Source organism: Ursus maritimus, unplaced genomic scaffold (genome assembly GCF_017311325.1).
Source record: "Ursus maritimus isolate PB19 unplaced genomic scaffold, ASM1731132v1 scaffold_27, whole genome shotgun sequence".
Classification (NCBI taxonomy): Eukaryota; Metazoa; Chordata; class Mammalia; order Carnivora; family Ursidae; genus Ursus; species Ursus maritimus.
In genome coordinates this window covers 21,922,008-21,940,660 of record NW_024425230.1, presented here as the reverse complement: position 1 = coordinate 21,940,660, position 18,653 = coordinate 21,922,008, and the positions used below count along the sequence as shown (strand labels likewise).

The 18,653-nt window shown below is 51.1% G+C and overlaps 1 protein-coding gene across 4 annotated transcripts in view; it reads left to right on the top strand.

Annotated features, from left to right (window-relative positions):
- The first annotated feature begins 816 nt into the window (after positions 1–816).
- Positions 817–18,653, top strand: part of WDR73 (WD repeat domain 73) — a 22,358-nt gene continuing 4,521 nt past the window's right edge. Inside the window, exons 1-9 of one of the 4 annotated variants that reach the window (XR_567736.2) lie at positions 817–932; positions 1,460–1,527; positions 1,855–1,943; positions 3,340–3,428; positions 4,070–4,134; positions 8,362–8,526; positions 8,615–8,974; positions 10,267–10,559; positions 12,023–13,323. Coding sequence is in view for 1 of the 4 variants with exons in the window: in XM_008687799.2 (XP_008686021.2) it covers positions 892–932; positions 1,460–1,527; positions 1,855–1,943; positions 3,340–3,428; positions 4,070–4,134; positions 8,362–8,526; positions 8,615–8,974; positions 10,267–10,502 (1,113 nt within the window). In the remaining 3 variants the exon portion in view is untranslated. Of the gene's footprint in view, positions 933–1,459; positions 1,528–1,854; positions 1,944–3,339; positions 3,429–4,069; positions 4,135–8,361; positions 8,527–8,614; positions 8,975–10,266; positions 11,213–11,939; positions 13,324–18,653 lie in introns of those variants that run through there. The other 3 variants (XR_567735.2, XR_567737.2, XM_008687799.2) reach the window with 3 other exon arrangements.

The window sequence follows — 18,653 nt, the reverse complement described above, 5'->3', positions numbered from 1 at the left end:
CCTTCCAGCCACATTTGAGGGCACGGGAGGGAAAGGGGGCTGGCGGGCGGCATGTTCAGTGAGATAGAGCTGGCTCCAAAGAGCCAAGAAAACTTAAGGACACCAGTCTACTCAGGACTCCTATTCAGTCGCTCATTCAGCAAGCAGGTACTCAGCGCCTGTTGTATATGCCAGGTCCTGTGCCAGGCACTGGGTTCTTACTCTCACCTCTGCCACCTACTGGCACAGCCAAGCCTCCAGTACCAGATGGGGTTTTGCTTACCCCGTTCCATTTCATCCCCCTGCCAAGCTTTGAGGGGAGTGCCCAGGGCATACAAGAGAGTGAGCCGAGCTAGGATCCAGACCTCACTGCTTACTCTCTTCTCTGGCCTTGGGTAGGGGTGACAGATTCAGCAAATAAAAATACAGGACACTCAGTTAAATTCTCATTTCATATAAACAACGAATACTTTTTTCATATGAGATGTCCTAAGTATTGCATGGACATACTTACAGGAAAAAAATTATTCATTAGTTTATCCAAAATTCGAATGTAACCGAGCATCCTGTATTTTATCTGTCCTTGACCCTGTGATCTGCAAATATTCGGTAGTGAAACGGGCGGGTATTTGGTCTCTGAGGCCCCCCCGGAACTGACATCCTGGGAACCCCTGATTTTACGTCATTTTCCCCGGAGCTTTTTGCCCGGAGAATCCCGGACCCAGCCCGGCGAGGGTACCGCGCGTTGGTGACTTCTCGAGGCACTTCTCGGCCCCGCCCCCTGGCGTGGGACCACGCCCCCCAGCCGGAGCCGGCCGCGCCCACTCCTCGCGAGAGGGCTGCGCCTGCCGAGGAAAGTTCTCAGAGGCGGAAGTAGGGCGGCGGAAGTGGGGTTCCGGAAGCAGCGTTGCCATGGAGCCCGAGGAGGACTGGCTGGTGGAATCCTTGCGCTTGTAAATCCTGTGGGCCCTGGGTCCTGGGCCTGGAGCTGGCGGGGCGGGTGGACGGACGCGGGGTGGAGCGCGCAGGGAAGCCCGGTGCGGGCCCGGCACCGAGGACTCCGCCTGGAAGTGGGCTCCGGCATCTGGGAAGGGGCACCTACCTCCCCGTGTGCGCAGCTTGTGTGCGGTGCCAGGAAGAGGGGCGGTCGTGGAGGATAATAATCACTCAGGTGACCCGTTATTTTGCGCCAGCCTGAGTGAAACCCTGAGATTATCTCAGTGATTCCCCACATCAGCCTTGGGAAATGCGGGTGCTCTGGGAGTCCCATTTTACAGCTGAGGACCGAGGCTCAGGGATAGCTATGACCGGCCTGCCCCAGTCATACGGGGCTATAGTGTGCAACAAGAGCTGCTCCCAGGTCTGCTTTGCTCCAGAGCCTGGCCCCCGCCTACCGAACCATGCTGCCGTGCTGCCGTCTCAGAGTTTTAACAGCTGTAGAGAGCTGTGCACCGTGTGACATTGTGTCTTTATCATGCAGGTACCAAGATTTCCATGCATTCGATCTTTCAGGAGCCACTCGAGTCCTTGAATGGATTGGTGACAAAGGTGATCTGCCCTGCCTGGCCCTGAAGGAGATAGATTTTCAATCCTCAGGCTGGACCTCTTCATGCTAGCTCAGCCCGAAGGGACCCAACCCACGCTTCTGGGAGTCTGAGGCCCCCTCCTCTTGGTCTTGTAGCAATTTCCACCCTGTCAGCACTTAACATTCCTCTCAGTAAGATCTAGATCCCTTCCATTCCCCAACACAAGCCTGCATACCAATGGTGAAGGAATTTATCTTTGCTTTGGAGGTTTTGGTGAAATTTCTAGACCCAGCCTCTGTCCAGGATCTTTCTAGCAGTTTGTCACAGCTACTTCTGCTTCTTTTTCCAGGAGTCTTTGTTGCTGGCTATGAAAGCCTGAAAAAAAATGAGATTCTTCATCTGATATTACCTCTCAGACTTTCTGTAAAAGAAAACCAGGTAACTTGAAATATAAACGCTGAGTATTTGTGTCTACTTTTTATCCATTTATTAAACCTTTAGAGAGTGCCTGTGTCTACTAGGTATTGTCCCGGATACTAGACAGAGAGAGGGCCAAGCACTGGTCCTGCTCTGCGTGTCTCACGGGGAGGCAGGGATGCACAGAGATAAGTGCTACAAGATGTCTGAGGTTTACAGAGGGCTCCTAGAGGAAGTGGTCAATTTTACTTTATCAAAAATAGATTTTGGCTTAGGGAGCCATTAGGGCATAGAGGGTAGTTGAAGCCCTTAGAATGGTTAAGATCACCTAAGATGACAGTGTCGCGTATAAGGAATAGAAGCAGATGATGTCTAAAGACCAAACCTTAGGGAGTATATTTCAGGAGTGGTTAGAGGAAGATGGACCCACAACAAACACTAAGAAGGAACAGTCTGTGAAGCAGGAGTCTCAGAAAAGGGCAGTGTCTCAGAAGCCAAGAAAAGAGAACATGTGAAGAAGAAAAGAGTGGGTAGCTACGTGATGTTGCTGTAAAATCACTCAGACTCGTCTGAAGACAGCCTGGCCTTTGTTGCCTTGGAGGGGATTTTCCTGCCTAGTGCTCTTGATCTCCCGGATCCCCACCACTCAGGCTTGAGCCAGGAGCTGACTCACCCAGACTGAGCCCTGAGAAGATACTTCATTTATCTCCTGCCTCACCTGGCCTTTCCTCTTTTTTCTTGTGGCTACCTCCTTTCCCTCTGGTTCCAGTTCCTCACATGGAAAGAGTGGAGTCTAGTGGCTCAGAGCGTGAACTTTGGTTAGACAGACTTGGGTTCAGATCCGCAGCATAATCCCTGTGTGACCTTGGAAAAGGTGCTTAAGTTCCCTGTGCCTTTGTTTTGTCACTCTAGAAGTCATTACAGTATATAGGTGACAGGGTGGTGTAAGAATTCAATGTGATAAAGTAGATAAAGCACTGAACACAGCGCCTGACACAGCGAACACTGGATAATTGGTGGTGGTTACATTTTTATTGCTAGAAGAACCCACCTGACTTCCAGTGGGAGGTGGGGGAGGAATGGGGGATGGGTTAGTTGACTGATAGGTTCCAGCTGTCTCCAATGAAGCTATGAAGCTTCTGTGACTCCTCTAAGAAAGCCTGGAGTGTAACACTTGTACTCTAGTGAAAGGACCCGGGGAAAGGTTCAGAGAAGGGTTTTGGATGTGCAGGAAGGAAGGGAAGGTGTCTGTGTAGGTAGCTGAGACCACTGTTTACAAGGGTTGCGCACTGAGGCCCAGCAGAGAGAAGCGTCTGTTGCAGCCAAGGGGCCTCCATGCTGGCGTCTGACCTAGAACTTGTCGGAAATGTTCCTTTGGAAAGCAGGCTTTCTGATGGGCCACCCCTTTGTATTTTAGGGCTTATGCCCAGAAAGAGATTTCAAGGTGTGCCATGGAGGGTTTTCAGACACGTCTGTCTTCGATCTGAAGCACGTGCCAGACACCAGGTATGGTCAGCTCTGTGACCCAGACCTTCCATTCTGGGTGGAGTAGCTGGAGCTGTCAGGGGTATCCTGCCTCTTTATCACCACCTCTGCCCCTACCCCCTCAACACGCAGGCACACCCCCCCCCCCAGATTTGGAATAAAAAAACAAAAAAAAAAAAACCCTCGTTGTTTGGTAGTTTGATGGTCCCTCACAGACGACAGACCTTTGGGCTAGTGTAACCCCCAGATCGCTGGAGTTGTTCCAAGGAACATAGAGTAGAAGGATGCCCTTGGTTTCTCAAAGAACTGGCGGTGGGTAGTGGGGACCAGTAGCCCCGGTTGGCAGAGGCTGAGAGTGTCCGGGTGAGGGTTGTGTGTCCAGGCTTCACGCTGTGTCCTCTCTAGGATGCATCGTGCCCCGTGGAAGCCTGGGCTCAGTCCCATGAGCCTCCCTGAGCTCTGCGGGTCCCTCAGGTGGAGTGAGTCTGCTCCTCCTCCGTGAAATGAGCGTGACTGGTCTCGATGATCTCTCCCTGCAGGAAGCTTCCCAGTATGGGGAGTGGAGGGATCCCAAGCTGAGTGGGCTGGGAAGGGAAAAGGCCGGGGGGTATGTGGGTGAGCTCCCCGCTCTCTGGACTGATACTTCTGTCTGTTATGAATAGGTTGCTGGTCACCACTGGTCTTCCGAGTTCTTACCTGCATGTGTGGCAGGTCACAGAGGACAGTGGTGAGTGAATTTGACTTGGAGCGGGGTTGTGGGAAAGCCTGATACCCATACGCCCCTGCCCCCTCATCTAAGCCAGTTAAGGAGTAGTCACAGGGCCAGGTGGGAATTAGAACGCAGTATCTACTGTAACGTGGGCAGAGATGAGTTAGCAACCGCGGCCTGGCGTACAGCTCCCAGGTGGAGCTTCCTGCGCCTTCAGGAATTCCCTTCACCCACCCAGTTACAGGCGGAGCTCCTGCTGTACTCCGTGCCTCTCCCCCGGGTGGGGGCAGAGCTAGGGCAGAGCTAGGGCACCCAGGCGAGCTCACCTCGGGGAGGAGGCGGTGGCAAGGAGGTCACCTCGCTTTGCAGGCATGCTCGTCTCAGGGCTGGAAAATAATGAGGGAGCAAGAGGCTCAGCCTACCAGTCTCCCTCTTCATGAAGTCACTCTACTCCCTAAAGGGAACGGGAGAAGGACCAGGGGTTGTTAATCCTGTTCCCTTCAGGAGGGAAGGGACATTCGTTCGTGTGGAATAACCTTCCCTCCAGCAGTGGGTTTGCGGGTTCCCTTGCCAGGCAGGCACCAAGAGCGGGCAGCCCTGATCCAGCCCCTTCCATCCCTCCTTCAGTTAGGGCATTGTTGGCCAGAATGCAGGTGTGCCTCACAGGCACAGGCCACCGATCTGGGTACTGCCCCTCTGCTTGTGGGATCCTCCGCCCCTGGTCCCCGCACCGCCTCACTCGGATGCTTTCCAGAACCCGGCTGGCAGCTGCCGGCTTCTCCCCAGGCCTCACTGTCCAGAGAGACAGTTCTTGTGCTCGTTTGCTTTGCAAGATCACTGACTCAAAGGGCTTTCCTCTTGTTTCTTCTTCGTCAGTTGTCTAATGCTGCAGCGTCCAGTTTGTATCATTGACTTGTAGTTACGATTGTTGATTTTTTTATAATTTTATTGAAATTCACACATTTTAAGTGTACAGTTGAGTGATTTCTAGTACATTTAACAAGTTGTGCAGCCATCACTGTAAGCCAGTTTGAGAACATTTTCATAACCCCGGTAAGATCTATTGTGCCCTTTCCCGTTCCTCCCCATGCCCGCACCCTGCCCCACTAATCTCCTTTCTGTCTCTGTAATAGATTGCCTCTTGTGAACATTTCCTGTCATACAGTGTGTGGTCTCTTGTATGTGGCTTCTTTCACTCGGCATAACGCTTCGAGGTCTGCCCTGTCGTGCCATGAGAGGGCATCTGGTTCCCCAGGCACGGTCAGGGTGCATCAGTAGTTCCTTCGTGTGGCTGAATAATATTCCACTGCATGGACACACTGCATTTGCCTTTCCTTTCACCAGGTGATGGGTCTGACTTCTGGCTCTTATCGTGCACAAGTCTTAGTGGGGACATATGTTTTCATTTCCCTCGAATAGACGCTTAGGAGTGAAATTGCTGGATCATATGGTAAATTTATGTTGGATTTTTTTTTTTTTTTTTTTTAAGAAACTTCCAAACTCTTCCAGACTGGCTTCATTATTTACACTCCCACCAACAGTGTAGGAGGGTTTCTATTTTCCCACAGTCCTCGTCAGCATTTATTAAAGCATCCTAGTCAGCGTGCAGTTGTTTCTCATTGTGCCTGTCATTTACATCTTCTTAATAACTAATGATATCGAGCATCTTTCCTGTGCTTATTAGCCATTCATAGATCTTCTGTGGTGAAATGCCTCCGCAGATCTTCGTGAGAGAGTTTGTTGTTTTTCCCACCCCTGCAGGCTGAGGCAGCGTGCCATCCCAGGCCCTTTGATGCTCTGCTTTCACTGTACATTTAGTAGGTACTTACTCAGAGTAATCGATAATCTGTACACGGTAACAGTAATCTTAACAAGCATATTGTACTCCAGGCACTGTACCAAGGACTTTCCATGCCTGATCTCATTAAATTCTCAGGAGTCTGAGAACAGACTGTCCCAGAGAGGCTAAGTTGTTGAAAGACACGAAGATAGTAGCACGACTTAGACGCGGGTCTGGTCCGACTTCAGGGTCCCCTCGGAACACGTCTGGTGGTAGCTGTAGTTAGATGATGAGAAGTGATCTCAGTGCAGGTGAAGGCTCTTCACTGAGCAGCAGCGTGGTCTGCGCCTCCATTTTGCTTAGAGCTCGTTCCTGGAGGCAGATGATAGGGAACATTTATGGGCTGGCTCAGTCGGCAGAGCATGGGACTCCTGATGCTGGCGTTGTGAGTTTGAGCCCCACATTGGGTGTGGAGCCTACTTTAAAAGAAAAGGGAACATTTACGATTATTATCAGTACTGTGATTTGTAGCAGCGGCCACTATCTCACTCAGTCGCAAATACTCACCGTGCGCTTCTGAGGTGTCAGGCAGTGAGCAAGGTTCGGGGATTACGGCAGCCGGCGGAACACAGACGCTCCTTTTTTCTTGGTGCTTATATTTGATCACATATTTTGCCTGTTTTTTTGATTGACTTTTTCATCTTTAAGAGTCCTCTATACATTCTAGATTTGTCCTATATGTGTTTATTTTATCTTATTTAAATTCAACTAATTGACACACAGTATATTATTAGTTTCAGAGGTAGAGTTCAGGGATTCATCAATTGCATATAATACACAGTGCTAATTACATATGTGCCCTCCTCAATGCCCATCCCCCAGGTGCCCCATCTCCCAACCCCCCTCCCCTCCAGCAACCCTCAGTTTGTTTCCTAGAATTAAAAGTCTCTTATGGTTTGTTTCCCTCTGGATTTCGTCTTGTTTTATTTTGCCTTCCCTTCCTCTATGATCTTCTGTTTTGTTTCTTAAATTCCACATATGAGTGAAATCATCTGATAATTATCTTTCTCTGATTGACTTATTTCACTTAGCATAATACCCTCTAGTTCCATCCATGTCATTAGAAATGGTAAGATTACATTTTTTTGGTGGCTGAGTAATATTCCATTTATATATATACCACATCTTCTTTATCCATTTATGTGTTGATGGACATCTGGGCTCTTCCCATAGTTTGGCTGTTGTCGCCATTGCTTCTATGAACATTGGGGTGCAGGTGTCCCTTCAGATCACTATGTCTGTATCCTTTGGGTAAATACCCAGTAGTGCAATTGCTGGGTCATAGAGTAGCTCTATTTTTAATCCTATATGTGTTTTGCTAATATTTTTACAGTCTGTTACTGTCTTTTCATTTTCTTAATAGTGTTTTTTGAAGCATAAAAGTTCTACATTTTGGTGAGGTCCAGTTTGTCAGTGTTTTCTCATAAGAACTATACTCTTGGTGTCATATTTAAGAAATCTTTATCTAACCCACAGATTTTTCCCCTATGCTTTGTTTTCTTTTTTCCCCCAAAGTTTTATTGTTTTCGTGCCAGCATTTAAGCCTGTGATATCTTTAGAGTTACCCTTTGTGTGCAGTGTGAAGTCCCTTTTTTGCATGTAAATATCCAGTTGTCTCAGCACCATTTGTCAGAGAGCCTAACCTTTCTCCATTGATGTGCCTTGGTACCTTTGTTGAAAGATGGTTGCTAGGAGCAAGAAAGTACAAAATGGAAATCTGCATCGCCCATTAAGTAGTTTGTACAGCAAACCACTTGTTCCGAGCTGTGCTCTAAATGGCTGCCACTAAGAGAAGCCTCCCGTGTAGAACACAGAGGTGAGAACCAAGCAGGCTGAGCACACGCACCGAAACTGGATCCGTCTTGAGGTCAGGCGTGTCTTTCCTCCATTCGGTGCAACAGCGATGTGGACCCTGCTGCCCGGTTTCCATTTGGAGACTTTGGCGTCGTGACCTTTTCCTGCTAGGCGTCCACAGATGGCTTGAGGTCCTGGAACATGTGTTTGAAGAAATACTATTAGTCCGTGAACTCTGTACCTGTTATTTTCACTTAAGGTGTAAGTGACATCCTCAGGGCGTTCTTTGCTGTTTTCTATCTTTATTTGTTCTTTGCAAAACTATAAAAAGCCAGAACTGCTTTTGGGGTTTTGAGATGCCTGCTGTGATTCATCATCTCCCATTTGCAAAACTGTAAGACAGATTGTAAAGGAATTCACGTGCTTCTGACAGTTTCAGAGATGTGAACATAATCCAGAGTGTTTATGTCTCACGTCCTCTCTGCCAGCTGTCAGCCCCCTTTCTTCCTTGACCTAAATGTACGAGGGAAGACTACTGGCTGGCCTTCACCTCATGATGTTTCAGGCCTTCATCAGCATCCCGGATTTCAGCCTCTTGTGCTTTCCTCCAGATGTCATTCAGGCTGTCAGCAGCATTGCTGTGCAGCAGAAGGAGGGCGGTCTCTGGCCCAGGGTGGCCATCTTCTCTTCTACGGCACCCAGAGTCCTCCACGGGGCGAGGCTCCGCAGTCTGAACATCGTGGATCTGGAAACACAGAAGACCACGTACACCTCAGGTACTGCAGCCGGTCAGCCCTTGCAGCCGTGCGACCGGCCAGGCTCCTGTGACTCCAGCAGCTTTCTGTGTCACCCTCTGTGTTGCAGGGGTCAGCGACAGTGAGGAGCTGAGTAGCCTGCAGGTCCTGGACGCAGACACTTTTGCCTTCTGCTGTGCCTCCGGCCGGCTGGGGCTCGTTGACATCCGCCAGAAGTGGGCGCCGTCAGAGAATCTCAGCCCCGGCCCTGGAGCTGCTGGCGGGAGGTGGTATGCTGACGTTGGGGGCCGGGGCCCTGGGCCCAGCATTGCCAGCCTTGGCTCCAATGGGCAGCTCTGCCTTCTCGATCCCCGGGACCTCGGCCATCCTGTGAGCTCCGTCCAGTGCTCAGTGTCTGCACCCAGCCCTGACCCAGAGCTGCTGCGAGTGACTTGGGCTCCAGGCCTGGACGGCTGCTTGGCCATTTCAGGTACTGCTGAGCAGCATTTTGGGTCTGTTACTTGATCTCTTTCCCAGGGGACTATACGGTGCTCAGGAAGGAGCCTGCAGCCCCATAATAAATCTGGCCCCAGAAGTGAAAGTCGCTCTCGGAGAAGCTCCAGATCAACTCCCTTCGGGTTCTTCCATGGCAGGCCCTTCCCCGTTCTAGCTACTAAATTTTGACCTTGGTAGCAGGCCTTTCCTACCTGAGCAGGAATGCGGTGCTGAGGTTGGTCGAGAGGCCTGCAGCCAGTGGGGCTCTAGGACGGTCACCGAGCAGTACCAGGAAGAGGTGAGAGGATCACAAAAATGCTTCTTGGTCTGCTTGCTTTTCGAATTCTAGCAGGCTGCTAGGTCAGCAGACTCCTGGGTCTGGCACGGCAGTTTCTAGCTGAAGGAGGGTATCTAATAATGAGGGCATCCAGAAGTCAATGGGAAGGACCTATGGAAGGGGAGAGGTTGAAAGAATAGTCGAGAGAATAAGAAAAGATCATTGAAAATGGCAGGATCCAAAAAGAGCGGGAGAAAAGAACCAAGCTTGGTGGAGGAACTGTCTCTTTGGTAGCAAGAAGACAACAGGACAGAGTGTGGGTGTAGCCAGGTCGTGGGGGGACATGCGGGTGCCCCTCTGTAAGGGCTTCTGTTAACCCCATCAAGCAGGGGGCAAGACCATCTGCTGAGAGGGATCCAGATGCGGAGGGATTAGAATTTGAGGCAAGTGGAAAAGGTTTGAAAGAGTCTCTTAAGCGTCAGTTTCCCAAGCAAAATAATAGTACCTATTTCATGCGTGTGTTTGGATTAAAAGAATGCCTGTCCAGGATTGGCCTTAGGCCTGGCGTGTAACAGATGAACAGCGGAAGTACACCGGCACCTGCTCAGTGGAGTCGTCAGCTGCCGACGTCGAGGGCAGAGCTTACGTGCCCTTCAGCTGGCTTTAAGCATCTTTTTTCTTTTTTAGGTAATTGCCACCCAATATGGGGCTCAGCTCTGTGACCCCAAGATCAAGAGTCAGATGCTGTACAGGCTGAGCCAGCCAGGCGCCCCTGGCCTTAAGCATCTTGTTATTATTTGATTTCTCATTCTATAGCCTGTTTTGGTACCAGAGAGCAAACTATAAAAATTACTTCAGGGACACCTGGCTGACTCAGTTGGAGTGTGGACTCTTGATCTCAGGGTCGTGAGTTCAAGCCCCTTGTTGGGCATAGAGATAAAAAACAAACAAACAATAAAAATTACTTTAGAGATTCAATGTCAATCCTCTCTTTTCTCGTTCTTCCTTAGGTTTTGATGGGACAGTCCAGGTCTACGATGCCACATCTTGGGATGGAGTTGGGAGCCAAGTAGACCCTCTCTTCACTCACAGAGGTCACATCTTCCTGGAGGGCAGTCAGATAGACACTGCTCCACTGGTCACTACCCACACTTGGCACCCCCACAAACCACGGACTTTGTTATCGGCAGCAAGTGACGCCTCACTGCACGTGTGGGACTGGGTGGACCTCCGCGTGGCCTCCTGACCCCAGCGTCTTTCTGCCCTCGCCTCAAAGAAGAGGAGGAGCTACTGTAGAGCCAAGGTACCGACTTTGGTCCCTGTTACCCGCCAAGTGGCCTTGGGCAAGTCCGCCAGCTTCTCCTACCCCCGGGTTCTTTATTTGTAAGGTGAGAATAGTAAGAGCTAACCTCTCAGGGTTGTTGGGAAAGTGAGGTGATGTATTAAAAAACAGGATGCATAGCTCCTGTTAGATCCGAGAGCCCCATTTCCCCCACGTGTAGAGTGACAGTGCTTTATACCTGTCTGTATTCACAACATCAGTGAAAATCAAAAAAACCAACAAATGAAAACACGTTTTGTGAACTTCTTTATAGAACTCAAAATGTACAAGGGCCAATAAGCATGAAAAAAGAAGTCAACCCCAGTAGCAATGAAGGAAATAACATAAAACAAGGTTATTGCCCTTTTTTACCTATCAAGTTGCCAAATTGTAAAACATTGCTTGGACAGCTGATGAAGGTGACATGATGACCCAGTCCAGGAGGCACAAGGCAACAGCGTGGTTGCTGCTCCCGATGGTGCGTGGGACTGGTGTGCAGTCGACCATAATTTGTACATCCAGTCCCCTGTTAAATGGCAGTTGATCTTTCGCTGTTACAAATAGTGTGAACAATGTTTGTACCCGGGAGCAAAAGCCTGTAGGATAAATTTCTAAAATTAAAATCGCTAAGGCAGAGGATACGTGCATTTTTAGGTTCTCTAAATACTGCCAGTGTGTCCTCCCCGGAGATGTGCCATTTGTGACGGCAGCAGTGATGGGTCTGTCTGTTTCTCTTCTCTCACCAGCCAAGGGTCCCTAGTGGCTTTTTGACCTTTGCCAGTCTGATAAGTGAAAACTCATTACTTGTCGTTTTTGTCTTTACTTCCTGGATTTGTGAAATCGAGACTCTTCATGTATTTAAACATTTGGGGCCAATTTTTCTAAAGATGAGACTAGCCGGGGTGGGGAGATAGGCATTCTCACCAGTACTCCTGCAGCAGAGCCTGGACCGCTCCCTTCTTGGGTGGTTCACACTGGGACACAGCCGGGGCCAGGGTGGTGCCTTCCCACACCTGCCCCTGCCCTCCCAGGGGAGGAGACCCAAGGGACAGTTCTTTTTGGTGGCCCATAGCAAATAGTAAAGTGTACCTGCATTCCTGTTACACAGACTTTCTCACTGTCACATTTGTTAAGGAATTTTCAGCAAGTTTGCTTTTGAAATTATTTGATTACTCGTCAGTTTGGGCTCTGAGTCTTAAAAAATAATTTTATTGAGCTATAATTCACACACCTTACATATAATTCACACACCACACAATTCACCCACTGAAAGTATATGATTTGGTGGTTTGGGTATATTAATTTTTTTAAAGATTGTGGTTAAAATATATGTAACACTTTGCCTGTCTTTTCATTTTTAAGTGTACAATTCCGTAGAATTAACGGCATTCACAGTGTTGCACAACCATCAGCACTTCTAATTCCAAAATGTTTTCGTCACCCAGACAAGCTCTGTGACCATGATGGGCTCTGGTTTGCTGGCCGTCAGTGGGCATACTTGTATTCATCAGCTCGGGCCGCCCCAATAGAACACCACAGACTGGGGGCTCACACGACAGAACTCACTTTCTCACAGTCCTGGAGGCTGGAAATCCAAGATCCGGGTGCCAGCAAGTTTCCTTCTGAGGCCTCTTCTCCTGGCTTGTGGGAGCCATCATCTGTGTGCTCACGGGGCCTCTTTGTGTCTTTCCGGAGAGAGCTCTGGTCTCTGTTTCTCTTACAAGGACACCAGTCCTTTCGGTTTGGAGCCCCACCCTCATGACCTCATTTAACCTTATTTACCTCTTAAAGGCTGTGTCTCCAAATACTGTCACTTTGGGGGTTAGGGTTTCAACATAAGAATTTGGGGCAGGGCACAAGTCTATTCATAGCAGCTAGGAATTATTTTGAAGTGAGAAAAACCTGAGAAATTTTCAAATGAAATGATTTTCTTATTTAACAATGAAGTTGAGGGAGTGTTCCATATTGGAGAAGTTTAATTTCAAATATTCAGTTTGAAGATGTGATTGTTTTTACCATTTTCTGAAGTCTTCCTTCTGTCCTCCTGTTAGTGACGTCACACTGACAGTTGAAATTGGCTGTGATGGAAATACTTACCCACAGAAATTGGCAAATACTACAGGATACCACTGGCTAAGCTATATTATTTCACCAAATAGAAGCAGAAATGAGTCGTTTAGAAAATAGTAGAATTGATGCATGAATTCAAAAGCTGCTTTGCTGAAAAATAGTGATAAAATGCGTGTCAGTCAGTCAAGGTCCAGCCAGAAGGACTGAACCCACAGCCAGTATTTCAGCTGCAGGAATTCAGTTAGGAGGCATCTGAAAGGGGTGCAGGGCAAGGTGGGGCCCATGAGAGAAGAGCAACAGCGGGAAGTTACCCAGAGGGACAGAGGGGTGGGGTGTGGGTGTGACTAGAGCTGAAGAGTGGGGCCTCCCAGTGGGAAGGGGAGCACAGCAGTCCTGCTGGCTGGGGCTGGGACTGTGGAGCAGTAGCTGGGACTGCAGAGGACACAGCTGAAGACAGCAGGAAGTACAGAGACCGGAGAAGTCCCCCAGCTCCTTTCCTTCCGCCCTCCAGTACTGGCCTGCACCAAGGACCAGATGTGACGGGAGCTCGCCAGCCGGGGAGCCTGGGAGGTGCGGGGGGCGGGGGGTGTCTGCACCTGCAGTACAGCAGAGGGTTGGAACCGGCGTGGAACTGAGGACAAACAGATGACTGGCACCACATCTAAACCTCAACGAATTAAGCAAGAAAAAGGAAAAAAAAAAAAAAAAACAACGAAGATTATAAGAAAACAATGTGTAAAATTATATGTTAATTTGAAAAGCTCAAGATAGTTAATTTTCTTAAAAACTGACATTGTAAACTACTTTTTAGTAGAAAATCCGAATTCTCCAATACTCAAGAAAGAAAAACTTGAAGGAGTAAGTAAACCAGAAAGGACGTTGGGGGTGGGGCAATTTTGTAGGTACACTGTCTTTCAAACTTTTAAAGAACAGCAAATTCCCATGGTAGAGACATTCTTTTCTTTTCTTTTCTTTTTTAAGATTTCATTTATTTGAGAGAGAAAGAGCACAAGCAGGGGGAGGGACGAAGAGAGAGGGAGAAGCAGGTTCCCCCACAGAGCACAGAGCCCGATGCAGGGCTCCATCCCAGGACCCTGAGATCATGACCTGAGCCAAAGTCAGAAGCTTAACTGATTAAGCCACTCAGGTGCCCCAATTAGAAACACTCATTTAAATTCTGGGGAACTAGCCAATTCCTACAATCATGATACCAAAACGTGGCCCAGAAACTGTGCTCATGGACACACACACACAGACACACTCGCTGCAGCTCAGTTATTAATACAAGACAGTGCCCCTCAGCACTGTCAGCCCCAACATGCCTTCTGTGAACCCCCCTTTACTATGCTGAAATAAAATTTCACAGGGAAAATTGATTACTTACAATTTCAAAACCAGTATAAATACAAAAGAACGTGTATTTACATACATAAATGTTCACACTTCTGCATGGGGTGTAATCCGATGCTCGCGCTGTTTGTAAAATCCTGGAGAACAGGACGGCTGCAACTACAGACCGATACAGGTGTGCTGTATTTGTGCCACACACCAAAGAGTCCGTGACGTGATTTTTCTGAACTGCTAAGGGGCACCTGGCTGCCTGGGTCGGTGGAGCTTGCAACTCTTGAATTTGGGGTCATGAGTTTGAGCCCCATGTTGAGGATAGAGTTTACTGAAATAAATTTAAAAAACACTTTGGAAAGTTCTGAACAAAAGAATTCACTCTTTTCCCTGGTTTTATATAGTAGTCGCATTTCTGGGAAATTCAGGTACATTAAAACTGTCCTTATGTCGTTGTAAAAAGGTAGGGTCTAGGCCCACATAACTATAAAAAGTTTCCGTCCATCAGTGGTTCTCAAAATTGCACGTGTCCGGAGCACCTAGAGGACTGGTTAGACCCGACTGCTGAGCTCCACCCCTGGGGTTTCCGATCCGTAGGAGTATTAGCCAGGCTCCAATGAGAGGAACAGGCCAGCAGGAGATCCTTCCCACACGCGCACACAGACTTGACCTTGTGCATCGGGGGAGCTGGCGAGCAGTCTCAGTCGGCTGCTGGAGCCGGGCCCGCAGCCCGGAAGGGACGGTGGGCGGAAGAGGGGAGAGCCGGGGCAGTTCTAGCTGTCTGCAGTCCTGATGCTTGGGTCTCCGGCAGGAGCAGCCGGCGCCCTTCACTGCGGAGCCGAACACACCTGTGGCCGAGCGGCGACGCGGTCACGGGAGGTAGAGCAGCTGCGCAGAGAAGCGCCGGTGCGAGCTACACCTGCCTCAGGGCCCAAGCGCTCAGAAAAAATGGCTGCCACCTCACTTCCTCCAAATCTCACCCGAAAGCGACTCTTGTGGCTCACTCTACCTGGAAACATACGGGGAGATGAACTCCGGGGATTGTGGTTCCACCTGGCCACGTCACCACATTGGAAAGCCGCCTCACGTTTGAGGTGCAGCTCGAGAATTTGCACTTCGAGTAAGTTGTGCGAGTGTGTGAGGCACCCCGAGAGTCCCTGCCCTCCACGCACGCCCAGCAGCATTGGTTGTGCAGCACTGTCTCAACAGTCGTATTGTGTCTGTGCGGCCCCTGCCCGCATATGCCAGCTGTGCTTCCGATTTGTGGGACAGCTACAAAGCCTCACCTCCGGTTTCCAGAATGCTCCTTTGGGAACCTGCACAGTCCCCGGCGAGGAACGCCTGGGGTTCTCTCAGCTGCTCTAGGAAGAAGCCCCAGAGAACCCCTAGGGGGACCCGAAGACCATCAGCAATTCACACTGACATCAGCACAGGATCCGCTCCAGTTTGGCTCCGGGCAAAGGCGATGGAGACTCAGCACGAAGGGGAGAGAACGTTCAGGAACTTGTTTTGGCATCTCAGAGATTCAAAACACAAGAGAAAGATTTGGAGAGATTGAAAAGGAAGCAGCGAGAAACACAGCAAACGGCAAAGTAGCGAAGGTGAGTAATGCATTTGGGGGCACCGTTGCGCACGTGTGTGCTCGGAAGGATGTGTTCCAGAACAGAATGTGCCGTGGTCAAGGAGGAGATGACCAGGCCGGAGGAGGACGCGTGGCCAGGGGAGTAAGGGATGCTCTCAAAGGCCGTGTCTGGGGGGGCTCGGCCGCAGTCCCTTCTCAGGCCCTGCCTCCCGCCCCGTCCTTCTCTGGAAGGGTGAGGTAGCCAGCCCCACCTGGCCACAGCCGGGTGGCCCCAATCCATTCCCTGGGACGAGCCGATCTGCACTTCTCTCCTGAGAGTGCGGGCTGCATAACACAGAACTGTGGTCCGGCGGGGAGAGCGGAGTCCGTGCCAAGGTCAGCCCCACATGTGTGAGGCTGGGCTTCTGGGGGGCAGGAGCAAGAGTCTGGAAGGAGCCCTGGCACGGAGCACGTGTGGAGAGGGCAGCACGGGCGGTCAGCAAGGGCACGGTCAGTTTGCGTGAATGAAGGATGTGCAGGGGTGTGTGATTGCCGTGACTGGTTTTGTCAGCGGGCCCCGTCCCTGGGCTTCGGGAGCGAAGCGGGTGTCCCGCAGCTGCGGGAGGAGGAGGTGATGCTCGGGTCCCGGTTCTCTCAGCCAGCACCCACCGAGCAGTGCTGTGTGCCGAGCGCCGTGCTGGCCGCGGGGATATGAGGTCAGAGGTGTACAGCCGCCGCCCTGGTGGGGGGACGGAAGGAACACTTGGAGAGGGAAGGGGGTCGTGCGATGTGGGAGCACAGGGGGCTGAGTAGCTAACCTGCCTGGTTAGAGACCAGGTGTGCTCCGCAAAGGCCATATTTGAGTTGCGTCCTTCCCTCAGGCGAGGGAGAGGGTGGGTGTTCCCGGCAGGGGGAACCGCCTGGGAGAAAACAGAACTGAGAGAAGGCGCAGCGCCCGCGCGGGGAGAAAGCAAGTTGGACACACGACTGAGAAAATGGGCTGCGCCGGTCCGTAAGGCCTGCGTGCTGTGCAGGAGAGCGGAGGCGGGCGTCCCTGCGGGCTTCAGAGTGAGAGCAGAGAAGGGGGGCGGCCACGGTGCGTGTGGGGACGAGGACATGCGGGCCTCCTCCAGGCAGGAAGAGCGCGGCCCTCTGTCTGTGCGCGTTCACTTCCTCGAGGAAGTATAACCAGTCAGTGAGGTGGTTCAGATTGCTCTGCCCGCAGCGCTACCCCCGGACTTGGGCAGAATGGCAGCCAGGCCGTAAGCCAGACGCAAAGGACAGATCTATGATGCCGCTTACGCGAAGGGACCCAAAACAGGCCGGTTGGCTGAGACAGGAAGTGGAACAGTGGTTGCGGGGGGCTGGGGGAGGGCACGCGGAGATCGTGTGGAACACGTACGCTTTCAGTTTGGGACGATGAAAAGGTTTTGGTGTTGGATGGTGGCGATAACTGCACAGAAATGCAAATGGACTTACTGCCGGTGAATTGTACACTTAAACATTACGGTAAAATGGCAAAATTTACGTTCCGTATGTTTTACCACACTTTTTAAAAAGTGGATGCCAGGGCCCAGTGCTGTAGGGGGCCCAGCCCCACCCAGCCCTCCTCTAGCCGTGCCCTTCTCCAGGGGTGAGAAGGCCACGGCTGTGTGCCCACAGAGCCTACATCCCTCCGCCAGGCCAACTTCCAGGCACCTGGGACCCAGAACGTCCTGTCCAAATGGCCAGAGCCTGCTTCCGGGGCCTGCACACCCTCCTCCATTCTGTCCTCTCGGGGGCAGGCTGTGCACCTGGCATGTGCACGCTGGGCCTCAGAGGTGGCCAGAGTGGCCGCTGGCGGGGAGCGTGGCTGGAGCCCGCGGGCACACACCAGGGCACCTGCACACTTGCGGAGCGGGCGGGGCAGGGGCCCCTCCTCCCGAGCCGCCACCTGCCACCCTGCACCTTGCACGAGTCCGCGGTATAGTCAGAACCCGGCTTCATCACTTCACGCCCTCCAGGATGGCTAGAACCAAAAAGACTAGGGGCGCCTGGCATGCAGCTCTTGATCTTGGCGCTGTGAGTTCGAGCCCCATGTTGGGGGTAGAGATTACCTAAAAAGAAAAAAAAAAAAAAAGACTACCCAGTTTGCGGGGAGGATGTGGAGAAATCTGAACCCTCGTACACCGAGTCTGGGAATGTAAAATGGCGCAGCCTCTTTGGAAAAGAAGGCTGGCACTTCCTCAAAAGGCCAAACCTCAAGTTACTGTGTGGCCCAGCAGTTGCACTCCTCAGTTATTTATCCAACAGAACTGAAAACACGTGTCCACACAAAACGTGTCAAAACACGTACACGAACAATTCACACTAAGCACTGGTGGAACAAGCCCGCTGTCCACCAGCTGACCAAGGGCTAACACGCTGCGGCGCGTCTGTGTCCTGGAACATTATCGGCCAGAGGGAGGATGGCGACTCGGCCACCCGGCACAATGTGGAGGGGCCTGCAGACAGCACGCTGAGGGGAAGTCACGAAAGGCCACTCGCTGTAGGACTCCATTTCTGGAAATGTTCGGAACAGGCCAATCCAGAGAGACAGAAAGGAGAGGTGTGGTGGCCAGAGGATGGGATGAGGGGCATGGGGACTGGGGAGTGACTGCTGATGAGTTTGGGGTTTTCTGGCGTGAAGAAAATGGTCTAAAATTAGATAATGGTGACAGTTGCACAATCTTCTAAATATCCTAAAAACAAGAATTTTAAACTTTAAAAAAACGCCCACAACTCTGGCATTCCACATCATTCTGAAGGATACTGTGAAGGGGAGAGGCTAAGAATTTAAGTTCGCTAGCTTGACTTAGAACCCTTAGTGTGTAGACGAGTGCTACAGCGCGCTCCAGCCAGGGGCTCGCGGTGACGGGTTGGGAGTGGTGGTGAGGTGTTTGGGGAATCAGACCTCGGAACCAGGAGTGAGGGTTGCACCCCCTCCCTGTTTTGCAGATGAGCACGGGGGCGCAGAGAAGTGATGTGGCCTGGCCGGGGCGGCGGCCCCTCGGCCCATGGACGAGAGGGCCCAGCTGTCCAGAGCGGCAGTGGGAGGCGGGCTCCTGCTGCTGCCTGCAGGGTTT